Here is a 22,945-nt window from a genome sequence, read left to right as displayed (position 1 = left end):
GAAAACTGTGTTCACACTGGACACCAGCTAGTATTAAACCCTGTCATGTGGCTCCGGGTGCAAACATACGTTTCCGGGTTCTGATCTCCTCACAGGGGCAACAAAAATCTCTGCAACCCAAAGGTTAAGTTTTGGCGTTTTTCTGTGAGCTGTGTTTTTTTTTTGTAGTTTGTTATGTTGTCACAATTTCATGATTTTATTTACACGTCGCAAGATATTAGAATAATTTAATAGAATAGACGTAATAAAGGGCACTAAATAACCGAGTTTATATCACGTCTCCGCGCGGAGGCTAATTTTCAAGGGCAAAGGTCAAGGTCAGCTTGTCACGAGGCGCTGGTTTTGACGGCTGCATGGATTTCTCGCAGTACAATTTTGCAAAAGGAAGTTAGCTGAACAGAGGCAGACCCAGTGAGGAATGCTGTGAACGTGACTTTGTGGCGTGATGGTTGACTGTGTTAACAAGAAGATGATAATTGACGTGTTGTTTATTGGTTTTCTTGGGCTGACAAGTGTTTTGTCCCAAGTCCCGCCGGTATGTACATGTATGCACTATAATCGGCATCTTTCTCTGTCTAGTATTAATGTACGTCATTACATGAACAGTTAAATCCAGAAGCCTTTATTCCTTGGCCCGTTGCACAAAGATTCTTGATCGTAGCAACAGTCGATTGTAAACCCAACAAAGGTCTTGGTATTCGAGTTTAAAATACTGCTGTAGTCATAGAACGACGAATAGTCTTTTAGTGTGTGCTCATACCGCATCTTCTTGTGGCAGTGTGAGCCAACGTGCTGCCGCCACTGAAAAATCATGCCGAAGATATCAGACATGACACCCCACCTATGCAGTCACATTTCACCGACATCGGGCCAACATGTCCTGTTTTCTTGCTCTAACCTCAAGCATCAGTCTGAGCACCAAGTATCATGTACCAGTTTTAAAGTTTTAGAATGACCGAACTGGGATTTCGTCCCAGGTTTCCCAACTTGGATCACTTACAATAAACCTTGTAGACATTGTCACGAACTGAATTCGCATCACTGTTTGCAATAATTATTGAAGATTAAAAAGGAAGCAAAGCTTTGGTTGCCTAAAGCATCAGTGTGCATGTAGTATGAAGGTTGTCACCCGAACATTCACATTCAGTCTGAATGCATTATTTAATGCTGAACTTTCGCATGGCACATAAACCCAAGCATCAATTAGACTAGGTCTATTTAGAATGAGCATGTATTATTGAACTTTAACATTGATGAGTATATACAGTAATTAAAATTATCTGCAATAAAGGACCTTTATTATAGGTCTGTTGGAGAGAATCGCCAGAGGCCCATTATAGAGGCATGAAAAAATGTGAAGAAATTCCTGGAAATAGTTTCACTCAAGTATGACATGTCAGTGCGCTTAACGAAATAAACCATGTGTTATGGTCAGATATTAGCTTCCTTTCGTGATGTTTTCTTGATTGTTTTGTTGGGATTTATATGTTATGATTATTCATTGAATAAAATTGTTTTCCTAAAATATGTATTTCAGTGGATTTTTAAGGTAATCGTTTGTTGCTAATTTTCAAGGTTCTATATACCACCTATGTTAAGATGCACTGATGAGCCCTTGAGAGCCACGTAAAGCAGCATCAGAAGATAATGTCCATAATTTTGTATCATCAAATCTGAAAGCCCGATATTGATTTGGTAACAAGCAAGCAAAGCAATCCTTGTTCATCTTAAGTCATTCATTTTTATTATTATTTTTTTGTTGTTCTGATGTGGATTTTTTTTCTGTATATAATAAAACAGCTTTGAGTGTAGTTCATGGTTGCAAATATCAATTTTGATATTCTGCAAAATCTTCATGTGTTTTAATTTATTTCTGTTGTACAGTTTACAGAAAAATGTGAGAGTGGCCTTTATCCACCAGACAGCAAGTAAGTTAATGATTGAACTGATTAAGATTCTATGTGGTATGACAGATGTGGTGTAGCCATGGGCAAGATGATAAATATGTGTGGCCATTTGTACTTGTGTATGTGTATTTATCATAAATTTAATGTGAAAGACAGCCTCTGATTAATGTCTATGTTCATTGCAAAACTACCATTCAGTGTATCTTAAACTGGCATCAAATTTATTTTTAGATTTGTTTCAACCCAGGAAAAGTTTGGTGAAACTTCGTCTTGATACAGATTCAGGGTATCTCCATTTACTCTAGCTCTCTAATGTCAAAGTTATTTTAGGTATTATAGTCAAAGCAGTAGCCTATGGCAGATACAGTTGTTGACTGCGGATGAAGGTTCAAGTGATAAATAGCTTTCTCAGAAATTGGACATACTGGAAGGATATTTCTTCCACTGCTTGATCTGTTGATACAGGAAGGCTGCTATACATTGAAAAAAACAAATGTGTAACATTTAAACATCTCTTTGCAACAGATAATAAATGTGCTTAATGTTTAATTGTAACATGTTTAATACTTAAACACTTAAACATGTTAATCCAACAACTCATAATAAGACCGCTTTGTAATGTTTATCATATACATTGAAAACTTTGTCACTCTGTTTAAGCAATAAACCCATCCAATTTACTACATAAACTATTGCATTTATACAAAAAATGTGAGTATTTATAAAATGCTGCATGTATTTATAAAATAAATCAATATATTTATGAAACAAAGATGTGTATTTGAAAAATAAGTACATGTTGAACATGTTAAAAGTAAGCAGTTGTTATAGTGTGTGCACGTGTTACCATTCAAAATAGTTGATGAATTGCCTAAAATGTATAAAAGGGTTCAAATTATAGCCTTTTGAAACTTTGGATTCATTTTAACTTTTATTATCTGTTGCAAAGATATGTTTAAATGATAAACATTTGTTTTTTCAGTGTATCATTCATAGTTTAAGTAACCTGCAGATGCACCATCAGGATATTCCTGTCTAAGGTCCTAGCCTACTGAGTTGTGCTGGTAATTTTGACCCCATGACATGTGTACAAAATTACAGTAGCATTGTTGTACAACAAGATTTATGCTCAGATGTGAACACATGGAAATAAATCTAAACACCACTGAGGCTGATAAAGGCATTTGACTGTCGCTGAATTTTATGCTTCACTTTTGTGGAGATGGCTTCTAAGATGAGAGCAGTGCTGACCTAGTTATTGAGGACATCAGAGAAAGCACCTCTGCTTGAACATGGTGTTTCAGTAATTTGACTGTATTTTATAAAGGAAAACAGAAAAAAAAAGACAAAGGAGAAAAATGAAAATTCTTCAGTTCTCACTAACATAAAGAAAAAAATAATATCATGAGATTTAATTAATTTTAAGCATTGTCTGTTGAGATCCTGTCCTCTCATTCCCATCAAACTTTCGGTATCCCTAACAAATTTTTTACTGTGATATTTGTTATTTAGAAGCAGCTGACCAGATAGTAAAATGAACGACAAGAAATGTATTTGTACTGTATAATTTGAACAGCATGTCTAAGTATGCCTACGGTCTACTATGATAAAGACCTGTCCCACAACACTATGCGAAATGGCCCCTCAGCAAAACGTAACTAAATCGTAAACAATCTCAAAATAATGTCTTATACAGTAGTTGTGCATTATCAAATGTCACTTCATGGAACGAATGAGTAAAGGCTACGTCACAGCTCATCCTGCACAATCTGATAGCAAAGTGCTTCATTGGATAAAATTCCCAAGATATCTGCCTCGATCCACACCAGTCACATGTGCAGTATTGTCATTTTTTTCTACGTGTTATTTGGTGAAATCTCATAAAAATAATAAAGCATGATACTTTTTATAAGCTTGAGAATCCTGCTTCGGATTGAAATATGTTTCTGAAGAATGTTTCACTAACATGTCTTCATATGGTTTAGTAGTTATATGTGTAGAGGAAATTGTAGACAGTAGGATACCGTTATTTCCTCGTAAACAACATGAAATACCTCTAATGTAGATTTAGGACATAAAGTAATCATATGGTATATTTTAAAGTCCAGATGTTGTTGAATGTACATGTATGCTGTTCTGGTAAACTTTGCCATGTTTCAGTTGGAGTATCCCCACTTATGTGGTTAATCTAGACCTGCCAGGGGAAGAGAGATGGACTGAAGTGATGAAGGACAGAGGACCACAGGTAATGTGTCCCCTCATCATCATATTTCTGTGCCCTCTCTCCCCATCCAGAGTCCTCTATGGGCGATTGGGTTACCATGCCAGCGCGGCAATGATACAGGAGCCTCTCACCAATGAGGTCGCTGTGAGCAAATCCAGCTCATGCTGGCTTCCTCTTCGGGTGTACGTGGGAAGGTCTGGCAGCAACTTGCAGATGATCGTGGGTTTCCCTGGGGCTCTGCATGGTTTCCTCCCACCATAATGCTGGCTGTCATTGTATATTAAGTGAAATATTATTGATGATGGCGTAAAACACCAGTCAAACAAAGAAATGCATAACTCCCCATCCATGATATATCAACTACAAATTCATGATTTCCTTTACCCATCATCTATGATTGCCCCCACCTATCTATTGTCTTCTTATCCATCCAGCAGTAGGTCCCTCCACCCATCCATGGCCTCCTACACCCACCCATCCATCCATGGCCTCCTCCACCCATCCAATTTTCTCTCCTCCCATCCAAGGGCTCCTCCACCTATCCAAGGTCTCCACCCATCCCTGATCCCTTCCAGCCTCCATCCATGGCCTCGTCACCTATCCATGATTACTACCACCGATCCAAGGTTTCCTTCCCCATCCAAGGTGTCAACCCATCCCTGATCCCCTGCACCCGCCATCCGTGGTCTCCTCACCTATCCATGATCACCAACACTCATCCAAGGTTTCCTTCCCCATCCAAGGTATCGACCCATCCCTGATCCCCTGCACCCTCCATCCGTGGTCTCCTCACCTATCCATGATCACCAACACCCATCCAAGGTTTCCTTCCCCATCCAAGGTATCGACCCATCCCTGATCCCCTGCACCCTCCATCCGTGGTCTCCTCACCTATCCATGATCACCAACACCCATCCAAGGTTTCCTTCCCCATCCAAGGTATCGACCCATCCCTGTTCCCCTGCACATGATCTCCTCACCTATCCATGATCACCAATACCCATCCAAAGTCTCCACCCGTCCTTGATCACTTCCACCCATCCAAGGTCTCCTTCACTCATCCGTGATCACGTCCTGTATATTTAGCAGTTGCATTTACAGATTGTTTGAATTGCGTTAAAAGGATAAGAAACTTGATTTTGCTATGGTTGTCAGACTGACTGACTGACTGACTGACTGCCATATGAGTCAGCCAGTCTTCAAACAGGATGTCTGTTTCAACCTCTTTTTTTTTTTTTGAAAACAAAACAGCTCAAGTATGGGTTAATTTTTAATAAACCTGATCTTTTAATACATGCACGTGAAACTTGCTAGCCCAGTTTAGATGCATTGTACTTGATAAGCTTATATGTACATTTATATGTATATGTGCGTGTCTTATATAAATACACCTGTTGTGGTTTAAATAATCCCTATTGTTACTGGTGCAGTCACACCTGTATTTATAGTGCACCTGTAGGGTGGTGTGCAGTTTGAAAAGGCTCAGACAGTCTAGACCACAAGCAGCTTAGAATTTCTCAAGATACACCCAGTTTTACATCTTAATATCCAGACCACTTTGTTATTTTCAGATTATGGAAAGTGAAATTTTGTACATACTTTCTAATGTAAAAATATAAAGTGATTGACGTAGAATGTTTATGGCCTCTTGCTTATTATCCTACTATGATCTAAATGCAGGCATCGAAATTTGGCGCGAACGGTTACGTGCGGTTCAATTTGGCTAACCGGAAAATCGGTTAGGCCAACTGTCCAACGAGAACGTCCTTAGAGTCAGTGTGCATTAGGTAACTACAGATAAACTGGACTGAACAGCTTTCATAATCACAACGCGGCCAGTATGGCAACGCGTCTAAAAATAGAAACATCAATTTCAGCCACAGCCAGCTGCCTGTGCTGGTCACATGGAAATGTAATCATTCATATATGCTTTACAGGCTTTGAGATAATACTCAAATTATTTATTTTGACTTATCTTTTCACGATCACGCAAGTAAATAAAACAAGGTTACCTTTTCATGTACGTGTAGTTTAACTGCTACTCGAGCCCAAATTAGTAGAGTTTATCGTACAGATTAATGGAACCCTTACGGGACCTCACCGGCTGCATTCTGATTTAGAGCACAGGCCTGTGACGTCTCTCCCGGCCCTGTAGTGAGTATATATATATATATATATATATATATATATATCACTGTGGTAAGACTCACACACGTGCGTTGGAAACTGCGTTAATTATCAGTAATCAGGGATACCAAACTCGCTCCCCAATATGGTAATGACACTTACTGGAAGTACTTAATGTTGGACTGGGCATATTGCAAACATATAAGCCTGTATAACGGAATTTCACGTAAAAATGTGCCACAGGAGTCAAGTACCAACCAGGCAACACACAACGTTGAAACACCGTGTGAGTGTAAAATTTCTCTTCCTTTTGTTCACCAACCTTACGGTATGAGCTGCTAGATATAGAAAAGAAAAACAAACATAACATTGAGCTGAATACTTTTCTTAATGATCCAGAATGATGCCTGAAACATAAACCACGTAAACAATTAGCGTAACCGATCGGGTTGATAAACATACGTGGCGTAACCGAATGATCGGTTAGGCGAGGCGGAAAAGACGTAACCGATTTCTGGGTTTCGCAGGCAGACCAAATTTCGCTGCCTGTAAATGATGCCGACTCAGCTGATGTGAATTAAAATGGCACGTTTCTGTATAAACTTTTGACTTTATGTTAGCACATGCAGACCAACCCTGAAGGTCTGAAAGACAATGCTGACTCACAGAGCTCTATTTGTATATTTTTGTAATGTTGTTTGCATGATTTTTTTAGCTGTGGTCAAAGATCATGTTCAGCATGTGCAGGAAGGAGGCTTGTTTTTTACTTCCTTTAAACCTGTGCATTAAAACTTTTTCAGCATGTGAACAAAACTTCCTTTATGCACTCCTTGTATTATGCACAATAATGGGTGTTCTGCGTTACATGCATGTACAAGATGCAAAAATACATGTACATAACCAAAGCTTCCATCATTTTTGTGGTTTAGAGTTCTGTGGTTTTAAACTTTATTAAATCATAGGCCTGTGATTCTTCACAATAAAATTAACTTCAGTGCATGACTCACATGACACAGGATATTGTTCTATATGTGGCAAGAGATGAAAAACAGTCTTTGATATGTGTTTTTAAGGGTTAATGTAATGGAGTATTTGAAATAACTTTTTTCCCAAATAATGAAGACAAGGAAAAGGCACACAATGAAAACAAAGAACTTCTTCATGCATGTACATGCAAAGTCAACTCAGTTCTTACATCTTGATGAAAATATGAAAAGTCATGAAGGTTATAAAAGATTCACAGTTGTAAAAACTTTGTATGGTATTTTTGCAGAAAAACTTCTCACAGTTTTTGAATTAAGCGCTTTCATGAAATGGGAAGATGTACTTGCGCTTTAATATTAAGCTAATTTACACTTTAAAAATCTTGTCTTATACATGTACGAATGGAGAGGGTCCACATGGCCTATTGGTATCTTGTGTCTGATACATGCATGAGTGGAGAGGGCCCACATGGCCTATTGGTATCTTGTGTCTGATACATGTGTGAGTGGAGAGGGCCCACATGGCCTATTGGTATCTTGTGTCTGATATATGCATGAGTGGAGAGGGCCCACATGGCCTATTGGTATCTTGTGTCTGATACATGTGTGAGTGGAGAGGGTCCACATGGCCTATTGGTATCTTGTGTCTGATACATGCATGAGTGGAGAGGGCCCACATGGCCTATTGGTATCTTGTGTCTGATACATGTATGAGTGGAGGGGGCCCACATGGCCTATTGGTATCTTGTGTCTGATACATGCATGAGTGGAGAGGGCCCACATGGCCTATTGGTATCTTGTGTCTGATACATGTATGAGTGGAGAGGGTCCACATGGCCTATTGGTATCTTGTGTCTGATACATGCATGAGTGGAGAGGGCCCACATGGCCTATTGGTATCTTGTGTCTGATACATGTATGAGTGGAGAGGGCCCACATGGCCTATTGGTATCTTGTGTCTGATACATGCATGAGTGGAGAGGGCCCACATGGCCTGGTAGTTAACATGGAGATGTAAGTGCAGCAGGAGGACTTAAAAAGTTCACCAAAGCATCACTCTGTATGTTCAGTACATGCTGGCTTCCTATCTGGTCATACGTTGGAAAGTCTGGTATCATCCTGCAGATGATCATAGGTTTTCTGTGAAATTATTCTTGAGTACAACATAAGACACTAGTTAAATAAATAAACAAATATGAGTGGAGGATATACTTTACATGTACTTACAAATAGATGCCTTGATTTTGTCCTTTATTTGACATCCATGTGTTCTTCATCCTCCAATGTTTTGTGTTTTTCTGTCACAGATACGGCACCTCTTGTCCATGTTCAAGCAATTCATTCGTGACTTCGGCAACCGCACAGAGAAAATCATCAAGTTCGTAGACACAAACGGGGTAAGGTGTTGTGAAGCTGTTGCAACATGTATTGTTCTAAGGCTGTGGTTACCTACGCCATGGTTACTGTTCACGGGTTGTGTACAGTGACAGTAAGCTACCGCTGGCGCTTGTATGGTCATTGGTACAGTCGGTTAAACTTACGTTGAATACCAGCGTTGTCTTTCATTAGTATGCCGTACATATATCTCTGTACATCACTCATGTGGGAAAGGTCTCAGGACCTGGCCAATTTATGTTGGTGGTTACCATGGGCGCATCGCATCTCTCCACCTGTAAAACTGACAGCCATTGTATGTTGGTGAAAAATTTTTGAGTGTGTGTGAGTAACCTTTTGTATTTACATGTCGGAAGCTCTTATTTCTTATTGTTGGGAAGATATCATTGGTAAGAAAATGTCTATTGCAACTTCATGATCTTAAATTCACATTAGGAACATCTGACGATTTGACATTCATTTGTTTAAGTTGTAATCTTCACAGCCACTATGAATTGTTGATAGATACATAACCTGCACATCTACTTTTCTGCCTGCGCTGTATTTAAGTTTGTGTACATTTTGTAGGAGAAGATGGTGTCTACCTTACCATACGCTGATGAAATGAGGGGCATAGCCAATGCCACTGGCCTACCACTGGGCAAGTTTTCTCCTTGTAGCTCGTCTTAAAATCGCACCTACCTTTATTTTGTTGTCATTATATAGATTTCACAGAATGATCTTCATTAAAATCATTCCTGGAATAATCTTCTCATTCTTTGGGACTTTAATACTGTAGTGGAATTTAAGAAAGCAGGATTTAAAAAATAAATTTGATGTAGGGAAGTTGCATATATTCATGTTTTATGAATTTTCACAAAAGATTTGATAAGATCGTTATCTGAGGCCTTAATGGTTAATTTAAGAAATCAATATTTGCCAGTATCAAAGTTCAGTTGATATATTCTGGTATATAGTCTCTGTGGTCCACTTTTGATATTTCAGATAATTTCTACTTGCATGACACTGGAGCTGGATTCTCAGGTTTTCGTGAGACTTAATACCAGAATAAGTGACCTGAACTTTGGTGCTATCACTTGAGACGAGTCTCATGAGACTTATCCCAGTCCAAAAATTCTAGGACTCTCCAGTCTCACGAAACCTAAGAATCCAGCTCCAGTGTCATGCAAGTAGAAATTATCTGAGATATCAAAAGTGGACCACTGAGACTATATACCAGAATATATCAACTGAACTTTGGTACCATAATTTGAGACAAGAGCCTCATGAGACTTTCTGTCCCATGTGACACTCAACTGGGACTCTGTCTCATATGACACTCAACTGGGACTCTGTCTCATATGACACACAACTGGGACTCTCTGTCTCATATGGCACTTAACTGGGACTCTGTCCCATATGACAGTCAATTGTTTGGTACTTGTGTCAACTGCTGGTTCCTCCCTCATCATAATAAATATTCATCTTCCCATTCACTGACAATCTGTTCTTGGAGAACTTTAATTTCGTATAAGAATCTTGAATCTCATGTACAAGTCATACTGGATAACAGCCCTGGAACTGTTATGAAATTGGATCCAAATAGTAGCAGCATCTCTGAGTTCAAGGGAAAGAATCCTGATTGGTTAATTCATTTAACAAGCTTAGCTCAGCACGTTAAATATCAAACAGGATTAAAGTGATTGGATGGTGTCGCACTTCATAGGTGCCTGCATACTTGAGGAGAAGACATCATAAGAAACGAAAGCACATAAGAGAAATACAACAGTTGAACCACTACAATAGTTTTATTGCTTTCCACAGCCAGTCATGGGAAGATTACGTTATACTCTAGCTTGTCTAATATGTTATTTATTACCTATATGTAGCAGATATATATATTCATTTGTAGAACGTGTGTTTATCACTATAAAAAGTCACCAGTTCTCTCCTTTAAAATTGTGGTGTTCTGACTTGATGTAATTTTGTTTTTCAGGTGAGGTTGTGTTCTACAATGTTTTCTATGAGTTGTTTACTTTCTGCACCTCCATTGTGGCCCAGGATTCCTCAGGTAGGTGACTTGGGATATAAGTGTTAATACAGAATGTGAATATATCAGTTGTTTAGCCTAATTCTTCAACCTTTTCAACTGCCTTAATCAGCAACCAATATTTTGAAACATTCTGAGAGATATATGGGGTGTAGAGAAATAATTTGTGCAGTGTTATGAAGAATGCATCTTAAGTGACACAAACAGATCAATTAGCATCATTTTCATAATAAGGTGATTTAATAGTTGAAAGGTTTGGAGATTTACATTACTTTCTGTGCTGTAACTGTGGCCCGTGTTCATCAGGTGGGTGACTTAAGACATGAGGGCTGTAAAATATGTTCTACAAGAGGTCTAGTTTTTGCACCTGAACTGTGGTTCAGGTTTAGCCTGGGTTGTGAATCCAAATGTGCAGTATTGTGTAGTCATAATGTGACGGTAGTGTAGATGAAGTTAAAAGAGATCATACCAGCTTTTAATAACTGTTCATTTATTTGAATGTGTCTGTGAGCAGTGACTTCATACATGTACGTATTTATTACAGAAACAAATATTATATATATTATATCTATACATGCACATGTTGATGTTCATATTTGTTTATAATGTCCTATTGTAAAGTCCTGAAAGTAGATGTAAAATATATGGATATAAAGTCAGTATTAATTAAGATGTACATAAAGATGTAGGTTTTTATGTTTGTTTTTTATGTTTTTTTTATTTATGTTTGTACATGTGTTTGTATTTTTATATGCCCAATGTAAAGTAGATGTAAAATGTAAATATAGGACATTTTACAGTCTTTACTTAAATGCAGGTAATTCTGCTGTACATGTGTGGGTTGCTTTGTTTGTTCTATTCTCAGCATAAAATGCCAGACAAATAAATAAATTATTCGGTTCTGTTATGACACTGTTTAAACAGGAAAACTCTTTCATGCCAGGAACTTGGATTTTGGATTGTTTTTGGGGTGAGTATAATATTTCCAGCATTCATGCACAAATTATCCTTCTCTTTAATTTAATATAAGCATATAATATTTATAAACTTTACCGGTAACGTGAAGAATTTTGCACTTTGTGGCTATTTGGCTGAGGACCCAAAAAGTGCTGTTAGATATATTCTGTATGTACACATGTTTGAACATGTGCATGTTTATTGAGTGATAGGATAATACATTTCAACTTAATTGTGAAGTTGGGCTGACTGACTCTTGGTACATGTCTCATGAAATTGGGCTGACCAGTTTTACGATGTCTCACGATTTTAGGCTGACTGGGATTACCATGTCTCATGAATTTGGACAGACAGGCTATACCATGACTCGTGAATTTGGGCTTACTAGTTTTACCATGTCTCATGATTTTAGGCTGACTGGGATTACCATGTCTCATGAATTTGGATTGACAAGCTATACCATGACTCGTGAATTTGGGCTGACTAGTTTTACCATGTCTCATGAATTTGGGTTGACTAGTTATAGCATGTCTCATGAATACGGGCTGAACATTTTGAGATGTGTTTTCAAATGCCACATCACAGGTGTATGGTTCCATATTTGAAACCGATAATAAACTTTTGACAATGATAAATGACATAGCTTTCTATAATGATAAATGCTGTAGCTTTTTATAATAAGTGTTATAACATCCTGAGATGATATTTGTACATTTTACTAGTGTCGTTTTTTATTATTTGAATAAATGCATCATTTTACCTACGTATGTTTAGTCACTCAGTGGTTGTTTTAACTTCTTATTTACCTCTACATGTAGCTGGGACGTGAAAACTGATAGCTGGACCATCACAGAGGCTCTTCGGCACACCATTGTCAATATCGACTTTAGACGTAACAACAAAACCGTCTTCAAGTCGGTGCACTTTGCCGGTTACCTTGGTGTCTTGACAGGAGTGAAACCAGTAATTTTTAAGGCTCAGTATAAAGATTTAGAAAAAACACGCCTCTTTTTGCACCTTTACACCTCTGCTGTACCTCTAGCGCTACTATGGAACACCTCTGACAAACTTCTGCTGTACATGTACCTTTGCTGTTGTAATTCAATAGTGAACCTCTGACACACTTCTGTTGTACCTCTAGAACACCTCAGACAAACTTCTACTGTACATGTACCATTGCTGCTGTAAGTCAGTAGTGCACCTCTGACACACTTCTTTTGTACCTCTGGAACACCTGTGACAAACTTCTACTGTACATGTACCTTTGCTGCTGTAAGTCAATAGTGCACCTCTAACACTTCTTTTGTACCTCTGGAACACCTGTGACAAACTTCTACTGTACATGTATCTTTGCTGCTGGAAGTCAATAGTGCACCTCTGACACACTTCTTTTGTACCTCTGGAACACCTGTGACAAACTTCTACTGCACATGTATCTTTGCTGCTGTAAGTCAATAGTGCACCTCTGACGCGCTTCTGTTGTACCTCTGGAACACCTCTGACAAACTTCTACTGTACATGTACATGTACCTCTAGAGCACCTCTGACACATGTTGTGCCTCTCAAACACGCTTCTGCTGTACCTCTAATGCCCCTCTGACAACAGTGCAATGACTCGGGAGCCTCTCCCCAATGCGGTCACTGTGAGTTCCATCTGAGAAGGTCTGCAAGTGATATATTCTTGAGTACAGCATAAATAACCAATCTGATGATAACTAAATCTAGTGCACCTCAAACACATCTACTATACACCTGAAGCACTTCTGCTGTACCTCTAGCACACCTCTGCTGCACCTCTAGTGCAATTCTGACACACTTCCGCTGTACCTCTAGTGCACATGTCACACTCTGCTGCTGTTCCTGTAGCACACCTCTCACACAAGTCTAATCCATCCTTGGCACACCTGTGATACATCTCCGACACCTTGTGTGACACACCCCTGACTTACACACCTAAGACTCACTTGGAACACACCTCTTTAATAGAGTCCTGTACATAAAGAAATATTCATAGATACATGTATCTGTTGGTCAAATGTTTAGGATACACATAGCTTTTTGCCAGTTGCAGGTTGGTTGAAGACACTCTGTACTTTTAATCTCTAGTTCTGTAATGAATGTGAGTATGTAAAAGGTTTTCAGTTAACATGGTTAAGAGTGTTAATTGTGTTTCACGTACTCTTGTGTTCTGCACACTGTGTGTGAAGTTTCACACACTGTCCTCTGCACAATATTACAGATGGATTTATACCTACATTGTACTTCAGTGAACTGTAAGACATTTAAAAACGAGGCATCATTTATTTGATTGCCATTCTGGATATGCAGTGAGTAACAGACAGAAAATCTTGGAAAATCAATGAAGGTTTATTTAATAAAATAATTTGGTTTGAAACTGTTTGATTTAGCTAATATGATGGGCATGTATGTTTTGTATGAAATATTAGTGCACATACAGTACATACATGTAGTGTTTACACATTTAATTGTAGGGTGTCTTCACCCTGACCATGAATGAAAGGTTCAACATAGATGGTGGATTCATGGGTATGTTTGACTTCAAGAGTATATTCAGCAAATTGACCACTTCGGTGGCCCCGTGGTTATAGAGCATACACCTTGAAGTTGGGGGATCTGGAATAAAAAACCTGATTCGGGCCATACCAAAGACTTCCAAATTGGTACTAATTGCTGCCTTGCTTGGTGCTTAGTTAGGCTTAGAGAGGTTAGAGCAAGGGAACAGGAATGGTTGGCACAGTGTCAGTGTAATTATGATAATGTGACTGAGTGGGTGTCATGTCTGGTATCATATGACACATGAAGTAAAAAAAAAAATGAAGGACAAAGCTCCTTCATCTGATGTTGCAAAACCAAGATGTAAGAGTTCAATGAAAGCAAAATCATGTATGTTAAGACTATTGAAAGCAAAACGGTGTTAGCAATTTCAACTAATTCAACTTTAATTATTTCTAATGCCTGAGAACGCACCTAGCTGTTTCTGCTCAAATTTCACAGATATTGTTTTGCCATGTACATGTAGCCGTCTATGAGCATGAAAACATCTATTTTTTCATTTCGTGTCTATGTCTATAGGTGTCATAGAGTGGATACTGGGTGACCACAGCGGTCAGTGGATGGGTTTCCTGACCAGACAAACCCTGGAGAATTCTCACAGCTTTGAGGAAGCCAAGAAAAACCTGACCAACACAAAAATGTTAGCTCCAGCTTATTTCATCCTAGGTGGAACTAAACCAGGGGAGGTGAGAGATTGAACGTTATTATATAATTTATTTATTTATTTGATCGGTGTATTACTGCCTTACTCAAGAATATTTCACTCATATGAGTGGGTAAACCCATGACCATCTACAGATTGCTGACAGACCCACCATGTACGACTGGTGAGGAAGCCAGCTTGAGCTGAGGGTCATATTCTAGATGTATTGCACTCTTTTTTATTACATCTGTACAATATATGTGTTTTCATTTGTAAGGTTATATCCTTAAAATCAGTTAAAAAGTCATAGCAACTATGTTGTTGTGCTGAGCTTAGATACCTGTGGTTCAGTTCTGTTGATAGGTCTCTGTGTTTTAGTTGTGTTTTTGTGTTGTAGGGCTATGTCATAACATGTACCCGGGAGTCTGCTGTAAATGTCTGATGTATGAACAGCTCTATGTGGTACATTCTTCAGACTGTGACCACTGTTTTGTATTGTAGGGCTGTGTCATAACACATGCCCGGGAGTCTGCTGTAAATGTCTGATGTATGAACAGCTCTATGTGGTACATTCTTCAGACTGTGACCACTGTTTTGTGTTGTAGGGCTGTGTTATAACACGTGCCCGGGAGTCTGCTGTAAATGTCTGGTGTATGAACAGCTCTGTGTGGTACATTCTTCAGACTGTGACCACTGTTTTGTGTTGTAGGGCTGTGTTATAACACATGCCCAAGAGTCTGCTGTAGATGTCTGGTGTATGAACAGCTCTGTGGTACATTCTGGAGACTAACTGTGATCACTGTTTTGTGTTGTAGGGGTGTGTTATAACACGTGCCCGGGAGTCTGCTGTAGATGTCTGGTGTATGAACAGCTCTATGTGGTACATTCTGCAGACTGTGACCACTGTTTTGTGTTGTAGGGCTGTGTTATAGGGCTGTGTTATAACACGTGCCCGGGAGTCTGCTGTAGATGTCTGGTGTATGAACAGCTCTGTGTGGTACATTCTTCAGACTGTGACCATTGTTTTGTGTTGTAGGGCTGTGTCATAACATGTGCCCGGGAGTCTGCTGTAAATGTCTGGTGTATGAACAGCTCTATGTGGTACATTCTGCAGACTGTGACCACTGTTTTGTGTTGTAGGGGTGTGTTATAACACGTGCCCGGGAGTCTGCTGTAGATGTCTGGTGTATGAACAGCTCTATGTGGTACATTCTGGAGGCTAACTGTGATCACTGTTTTGTGTTGTAGGGCTGTGTTATAACATGTGCCCGGGAGTCTGCTGTAGATGTCTGGTGTATGAACAGCTCTATGTGGTACATTCTGGAGGCTAACTGTGACCACTGTTTTGTGTTGTAGGGCTGTGTCATAACACATGCCCAGGAGTCTGCTGTAGATGTCTGATGTATGAACAGCTCTATGTGGTACATTCTTCAGACTATGACCACTGTTTTGTGTTGTAGGGCTGTGTCATAACATGTGCCCGGGAGTCTGCTGTAAATGTCTGATGTATGAACAGCTCTGTGTGGTACATTCTTCAGACTGTGACCACTGTTTTGTGTTGTAGGGCTGTGTCATAACATGTGCCCGGGAGTCTGCTGTAAATGTCTGATGTATGAACAGCTCTGTGTGGTACATTCTTCAGACTGTGACCACTGTTTTGTGTTGTAGGGCTGTGTCATAACACATGCCCAAGAGTCTGCTGTAGATGTCTGGTGTATGAACAGCTCTGTGGTACATTCTGGAGGCTAACTGTGACCACTGTTTTGTGTTGTAGGGCTGTGTTATAACACATGCCCGGGAGTCTGCTGTAAATGTCTGATGTATGAACAGCTCTATGTGGTACATTCTTCAGACTATGACCACTGTTTTGTGTTGTAGGGCTGTGTCGTAACACGTGCCCGGGAGTCTGCTGTAGATGTCTGGTGTATGAACAACTCTGTGGTACATTCTGGAGGCTAACTGTGACCACTGTTTTGTGTTGTAGGGCTGTGTTATAACACGTGCCTGGGAGTCTGCTGTAGATGTCTGGTGTATGAACAGCTCTATGTGGTACATTCTGCAGACTATGACCACTGTTTTGTGTTGCAGGGCTGTGTCATAACACGTGCCCGGGAGTCTGCTGTAGATGTCTGGTGTATGAACAACTCTGTGGTACATTCTGGAGACTAACTGTGACCACTGTTTTGTGTTTGTAGGGCTGTGTCATAACACGTGCCCGGGAGTCTGCTGTAGATGTCTGGTGTATGAACAACTCTGTGGTACATTCTGGAGGCTAACTGTGACCACTGTTTTGTGTTGTAGGGCTGTGTTATAACACATGCCCGGGAGTCTGCTGTAGATGTCTGGTGTATGAACAGCTCTATGTGGTACATTCTGAAGGCTAACTGTGATCTTCTGTGTTGTAGGGGTGTGTTATAACACGTGCCTGGGAGTCTGCTGTATGAACAGCTCTGTGTGGTACATTCTTCAGACTGTGACCACTTTTGTGTTGTAGGGGTGTGTTATAACATGTGCCCGGGAGTCTGCTGTAGATGTCTGGTGTATGAACAGCTCTATGTGGTACATTCTGAAGGCTAACTGTGATCTTCTGTGTTGTAGGGGTGTGTTATAACACGTGCCTGGGAGTCTGCTGTATGAACAGCTCTGTGTGGTACATTCTTCAGACTGTGACCACTTTTGTGTTGTAGGGGTGTGTTATAACACGTGCCCGGGAGTCTGCTGTAGATGTCTGGTGTATGAACAGCTCTATGTGGTACATTCTGCAGACTATGACCACTGTTTTGTGTTTGTAGGGCTGTGTTATAACACGTGCCCGGGAGTCTGCTGTAGATGTCTGGTGTATGAACAGCTCTGTGTGGTACATTCTTCAGACTGTGACCACTGTTTTGTGTTGTAGGGCTGTGTTATAACACGTGCCCGGGAGTCTGCTGTAGATGTCTGGTGTATGAACAGCTCTATGTGGTACATTCTGGAGACTAACTCTGACCACTGTTTTGTATTGTAGGGCTGTGTTATAACACGTGCCTGGGAGTCTGGTGTATGAACAGCTCTGTGTGGTACATTCTTCAGACTGTGACCACTTTTGTGTTGTAGGGCTGTGTTATAACACGTGCCTGGGAGTCTGCTGTAGATGTCTGGTGTATGAACAGCTCTATGTGGTACATTCTGGAGACTAACTCTGACCACTGTTTTGTATTGTAGGGCTGTGTTATAACACGTGCCTGGGAGTCTGGTGTATGAACAGCTCTGTGTGGTACATTCTTCAGACTGTGACCACTGTTTTGTGTTGTAGGGCTGTGTTATAACACATGCCCGGGAGTCTGCTGTAGATGTCTGGTGTATGAACAGCTCTATGTGGTACATTCTGAAGGCTAACTCTGACCACTGTTTTGTATTGTAGGGCTGTGTTATAACACGTGCCTGGGAGTCTGCTGTATGAACAGCTCTGTGTGGTACATTCTTCAGACTCTGACCACTGTTTTGTATTGTAGGGCTGTGTTATAACACGTGCCTGGGAGTCTGCTGTATGAACAGCTCTGTGTGGTACATTCTTCAGACTGTGACCACTTTTGTGTTGTAGGGCTGTGTTATAACACGTGCCCGGGAGTCTGCTGTAGATGTCTGGTGTATGAACAGCTCTATGTGGTACATTCTGGAGACTAACTATGATCACTGGCAGAAGCCTCTATTCCTGGATGACCGACGCACACCAGCACACAAGTGTATGAACACTCTCACTCAGAAGGTAAATGTCTACCAGTCAACCATAATAATGTGTCATACAGTACATGCCAAGGTAGATTTTTTCTCCACACAACCCAGATATTAGACCAACTGATCAGCCCGTAGTTTGCTTTTGGAGTGGTAGTGAAATGCTAGAATCCTGCTTGGAGTGTGCCATGGAAAACCCCCACATGTACATCTGATTTCACAAAGCCATTTGGCCAGACTTAAGTCAAAAATTGAAATATGATCCAGCTTATTTTTCAGCTTTACAAATTTAAATTTTGTCCACTTCATCATTATTAGTTTAAGACAAAAGTGTCCACATTCCTACTTCAAGAACTAAAAACTACACATTGTATTAAGGAGGTTTTAAATTTTGAAATGGCTTTGAGGAATTGGCCACTGGTGGTATCTCCATACCATAAAGGGAGACTCTGATCAAGGGGCCATGGAGACAATACATGTACCTGATCAATGGCACTCACATGGCCGTTTACTCAATCCAGCCTTGCTGAAGATCACTTCTCATCTCTCATCAGTGTGGTGTGCATATGTGTATGAGGAAGTGCCAAAACCTGGGGCATGGGTGCTCTGATTTCGTCCACTTATAAAACTGACAATCATTGTATGATTGGAAAATTCTTGGATATGGAGTTTTCAGATCCATAAATAAATATTTATTTATTTATTTGATTGATTGGGGTTTTATGCCATGGTTGTGGGTTTCCCACGGGCTCTGCCTGGTTTCCTCCCACCATAATGCTGGCTGCCGTTTTATAAGTGAAATATTATGGAGTTCGGCTTAAAACGCCAATCAAATAAATAAATAAATGGAGCTGGACCGTATTACAAAGGTTCATAATGATGTGGCATTATCGATGTGGCATGTGTTGCCAAAGGTCAGAGGTTTACTCCAGGCACTGCAGTTTCCTCTGGCCATATAACTGACCAGTTTTGTATATTACATGTGAGACAAATTCTTGAGTGTGGCATTCAAATCAATCTGCAACAATGAAATAAATCAATGAATGTCAAATGCTTTTGTAATACTGAGTACAGAGGAAGTTGATTGACAGCTACGATGGACTGTATGTTGCTGTCAAAGTGTGTATTTATTGCATTCTGTAATCACAGAAAAATGGTGTTTCTTTGTAGAAGGTTTCTGTGGCTGGAATATTTGATGTGTTGTCCTCAAAACCAGTTCTAAACAAGGTGAGTATGTAATCATAATTAGGCCGTGTTTTCTTATGTAGGAAGTACTAAACAAAGGTATTTCCAAAGTCTTATATTCATTTGATACATGCAGGGATTACAATGTGGTGTATGCTCTGTAAATGTGGTATATTCTTTATTTCAGCTGACCACATACACTGCTCTAATGCAGGTGGACTCAGGACATTTAGAGACTTGGATCCAGGCTTGTGAGGAACCATGCTTCCCATGGTGATCATGACATCCAGCTCACCTTCATAGGTGACCTGTGACCTGTAGATGATAACCTACATGTATGACTTGAAGCTAAGGATGAGACTAAGATCATAATCTCTGGATGAAGGAGGAATACCTCTGTAGAATGTTGAACGGGATTTATGGATGATGATCAGTGAAGAATGGTGATCTTCAAATGATTAACACATGTGAACGATGAACTCCTGTGTAAATATGTTAGGCCAGTTATTTCCAACCAGACATCTTCGTGAATCCTGTCCTGTGAAAACTGGCCTCTGACCTGTGAATACTGATCCCTGACTTGTCAGTTATTACATATAGCTCTAACCTGTGAATACTGATCCCTGACCTGTCAGTTAGCTCATATACCTCTAACCTGTGTATACTGATACCTGACCTGTGAATTGTGACCTCTGACTTGTGTATACTGATCCCTGACCTGTGAATTATGACCTCTGTTTTGTGTATACTGATCCCTGACCTGTGAATTATGACCTCTGTTTTGTGTATACTGATACCTGACCTGTGAATTATGACCTCTAACTTGTGTATACTGATCCCTGACCTGTGAATTGTGACCTCTAACTTGTGTATACTGATCCCTGACCTGTGAATTATGACCTCTGTTTTGTGTATACTGATCCCTGACCTGTGAATTATGACCTCTGTTTTGTGTATACTGATACCTGACCTGTGAATTATGACCTCTAACTTGTGTATACTGATCCCTGAAGACGACTTTATCTTCAAAACCTGAATAACAGACATGAGATTTGTCCTCTTTTTGGGGGAAATTCCTCTTCATTTATACAAGAAATGCAAGATACAAGTGCTCAGAATTGAATTCAGAAGTGCTGAAAAGTTCACAATTTTGAGTATGATGTATGGTTTCCTCTTTTTCATGCCTGATATGATGATCTAACACTTGTAAACCAGCATGACTGTAAGGTTAATACTGGTCTTATGTGAATAATAATGTGAGTGTGTTCTCAATGTTTCTGTCCAGCTACGTCAACCTTTTACCATTTCCATATTTTTGAGTAACAACAACTTCAGAAGCGTTGTTTGATGAGTATTTAGTGCAAACCAACAATTTTCTACCATCTCCAGATGAAGGGGAGCTATAAATTGACTGTTGTAAGTGAATATTGTATGCAAGTGCTATTTTTCTGTGATTGTTATAGGTACCTTATTAAAATGCCATGACTTTGTAAATTGAATGAAAATGTTAAAGATAAAGCCATAGTGCTGTGGCATGATGTATGATTTCGAGTATATTTTTGAATTGTTTGCATGAGACGAGAAATAAAATCCTTGTCTTTTGTTGATTGGATCCAATAAATGTTGCAAGAATGTATTAAATAACATGTCAGGCTGCTGAACATGCAGTATGTACACATACAGAACGTTCTCAGTAATTACAAAGACATTGAAAGTAAGCTGGTCGATCACGGATCTCTCCCCAAAAGCGCTCACAGTGGGTGATATGGGCATGCCAACTGGAGTATAGGTCTACCATCACCTTTAACATAAAGCCAGCCTTTCCCAACAGCTTGTAAAAGGCAATTGACGATGTCATTTTTCCGTGTACACGCTTGTTTATAAAGTTAAAAAAAAAATAAAAAAAATATCGATACTGGAAAATCAACCTAGCGAATATATCTCTTTGCCATTTCTTTACCCAAAACACTCAGCACGTAGTTTTCCCAGTTGTGTTCCACAAATTATACTATACGATGTTTAAAGTCGATGGTTGTGTGGCATTATTGACAGAGGAACATTCAAGAAAACCATGTATTAGGCATAATATCCGCAGGATGGTCTTGAATATACCGACAGCCGGACTTCCTCCACGCTCGTGTTTGGGGGCCCTTATAAGAATGGAATATGGATGATTGGCGTTTGAGCCGACTTGTTGGCATAATTTACATTTATGACTCACGACCTGTACATTTTGGTGGGAACATGCCATTAATCTGACAACTGAGTCTTAACCAGGAAGGGAAGGAACGGCGGTGGGGGTGGCTACATCCTTTTTAGAGTAATTCGAAAAAGATGTATTTGTAACATATTACCACGGGTATTTGAAGAAAAGATCAGTCATGCATGTATTTTCATGTATATGTAAATATCATTTAATTAGCTAAACCGGGCTTTATACTTGGTCGAAGCCCGCTGTTACGTATCAGACGACCTTGAGAAAATGTCTATCTCTGAGGAGTACGTATTGCTGTGAAAGGTATGGCTAATATGACACAATTTTAGCTCAGAAAACGTGAAGTGGTTTGATCAAGCTGAAAAGGTGAAAAGCCAGATTTTCCCAGTTCCATAAGAGAATACAAACCATGTAGATTTCATCTGGCACGTGCATGTGTGGGACACTCGAGGCTCTGGAAAGTCATTTTCAGACGCAAGGCCATACATTTTGTCTAAAGTAAAGAGAATTGCCAAATTCTCATGGTTATTTATCTACTAATCACTCTAAAGGTATGTTTAAAATGTACGAATGATGCACAATATGACATCGTATCATTAATTATATAACCAGGTATTTCAAAATATATCATTGGGAAACCTCGTTCAGTTCATTCCGACTTCAGTTAAACCGAACCGGCCCTGATAGCACAGTTAGTAGAGCGTCCGCTTCATGAGCGGTAGATACAGGATTAATCCTGGGTCACACCTAAGACCTTAAAAGAGGAAGTTGTAACTTCCTCGCTTGTCGTTCAGCATGAAGGGCATAGTACGACTGGTTAACCGGTATCAGTATAATGGCTCGGGTGGGGCATTTTACTTGCCTTCGGTAAGTAAGATGAAGCAGCACTAAATAAAAGATGAAGCAGCACTAGATAAAAGAACGGCGGAAATCCGACCTGAAAAAGGGTTAAGTACGACTTTAATCGCCAAGCATTCACTCACTCACTGAGTTAA

At 39.8% G+C, this 22,945-nt stretch overlaps 1 protein-coding gene across 1 annotated transcript; it reads left to right on the top strand.

Moving 5' to 3' along the window:
- The first annotated feature begins 358 nt into the window (after positions 1–358).
- LOC135472200 (acid ceramidase-like) lies at positions 359–21,671 on the top strand. The gene is made up of 13 exons (XM_064751585.1): positions 359–535; positions 1,885–1,928; positions 4,068–4,152; positions 8,549–8,638; positions 9,204–9,276; positions 10,612–10,686; positions 11,590–11,635; positions 12,441–12,585; positions 14,115–14,169; positions 14,716–14,882; positions 18,420–18,584; positions 19,721–19,777; positions 19,923–21,671. Exons 1-13 carry the CDS (start codon positions 446–448, stop codon positions 20,010–20,012), a joined length of 1,182 nt encoding a protein of 393 aa, XP_064607655.1. The 5' UTR covers positions 359–445; the 3' UTR covers positions 20,013–21,671.
- Positions 21,672–22,945: the final 1,274 nt, after the last annotated feature.

The sequence above is a fragment of the Liolophura sinensis genome, chromosome 8 (genome assembly GCF_032854445.1).
Source record: "Liolophura sinensis isolate JHLJ2023 chromosome 8, CUHK_Ljap_v2, whole genome shotgun sequence".
NCBI lineage: Eukaryota > Metazoa > Mollusca > Polyplacophora > Chitonida > Chitonidae > Liolophura > Liolophura sinensis.
The sequence above is the reverse complement of the archived record's forward strand: the minus strand, read 5'-3'. Positions and strand labels throughout refer to the sequence as shown.

What these genes read in the sequence shown, in the direction of transcription:
- LOC135472200 (XM_064751585.1), top strand. Translation starts at nt 446, where the DNA reads ATGGTTGACTGTGTTAACAAGAAGATGATAATTGACGTGTTGTTTATT. An exon ending in TGTGGCCCAGGATTCCTCAG is followed by an intron (nt 10,687 to 11,589) that starts GTAGGTGACTTG and finishes CTGTTTAAACAG; the next exon opens with GAAAACTCTTTCATGCCAGG. An exon ending in GTGGAACTAAACCAGGGGAG is followed by an intron (nt 14,883 to 18,419) that starts GTGAGAGATTGA and finishes TTTGTGTTGTAG; the next exon opens with GGCTGTGTTATAACACGTGC.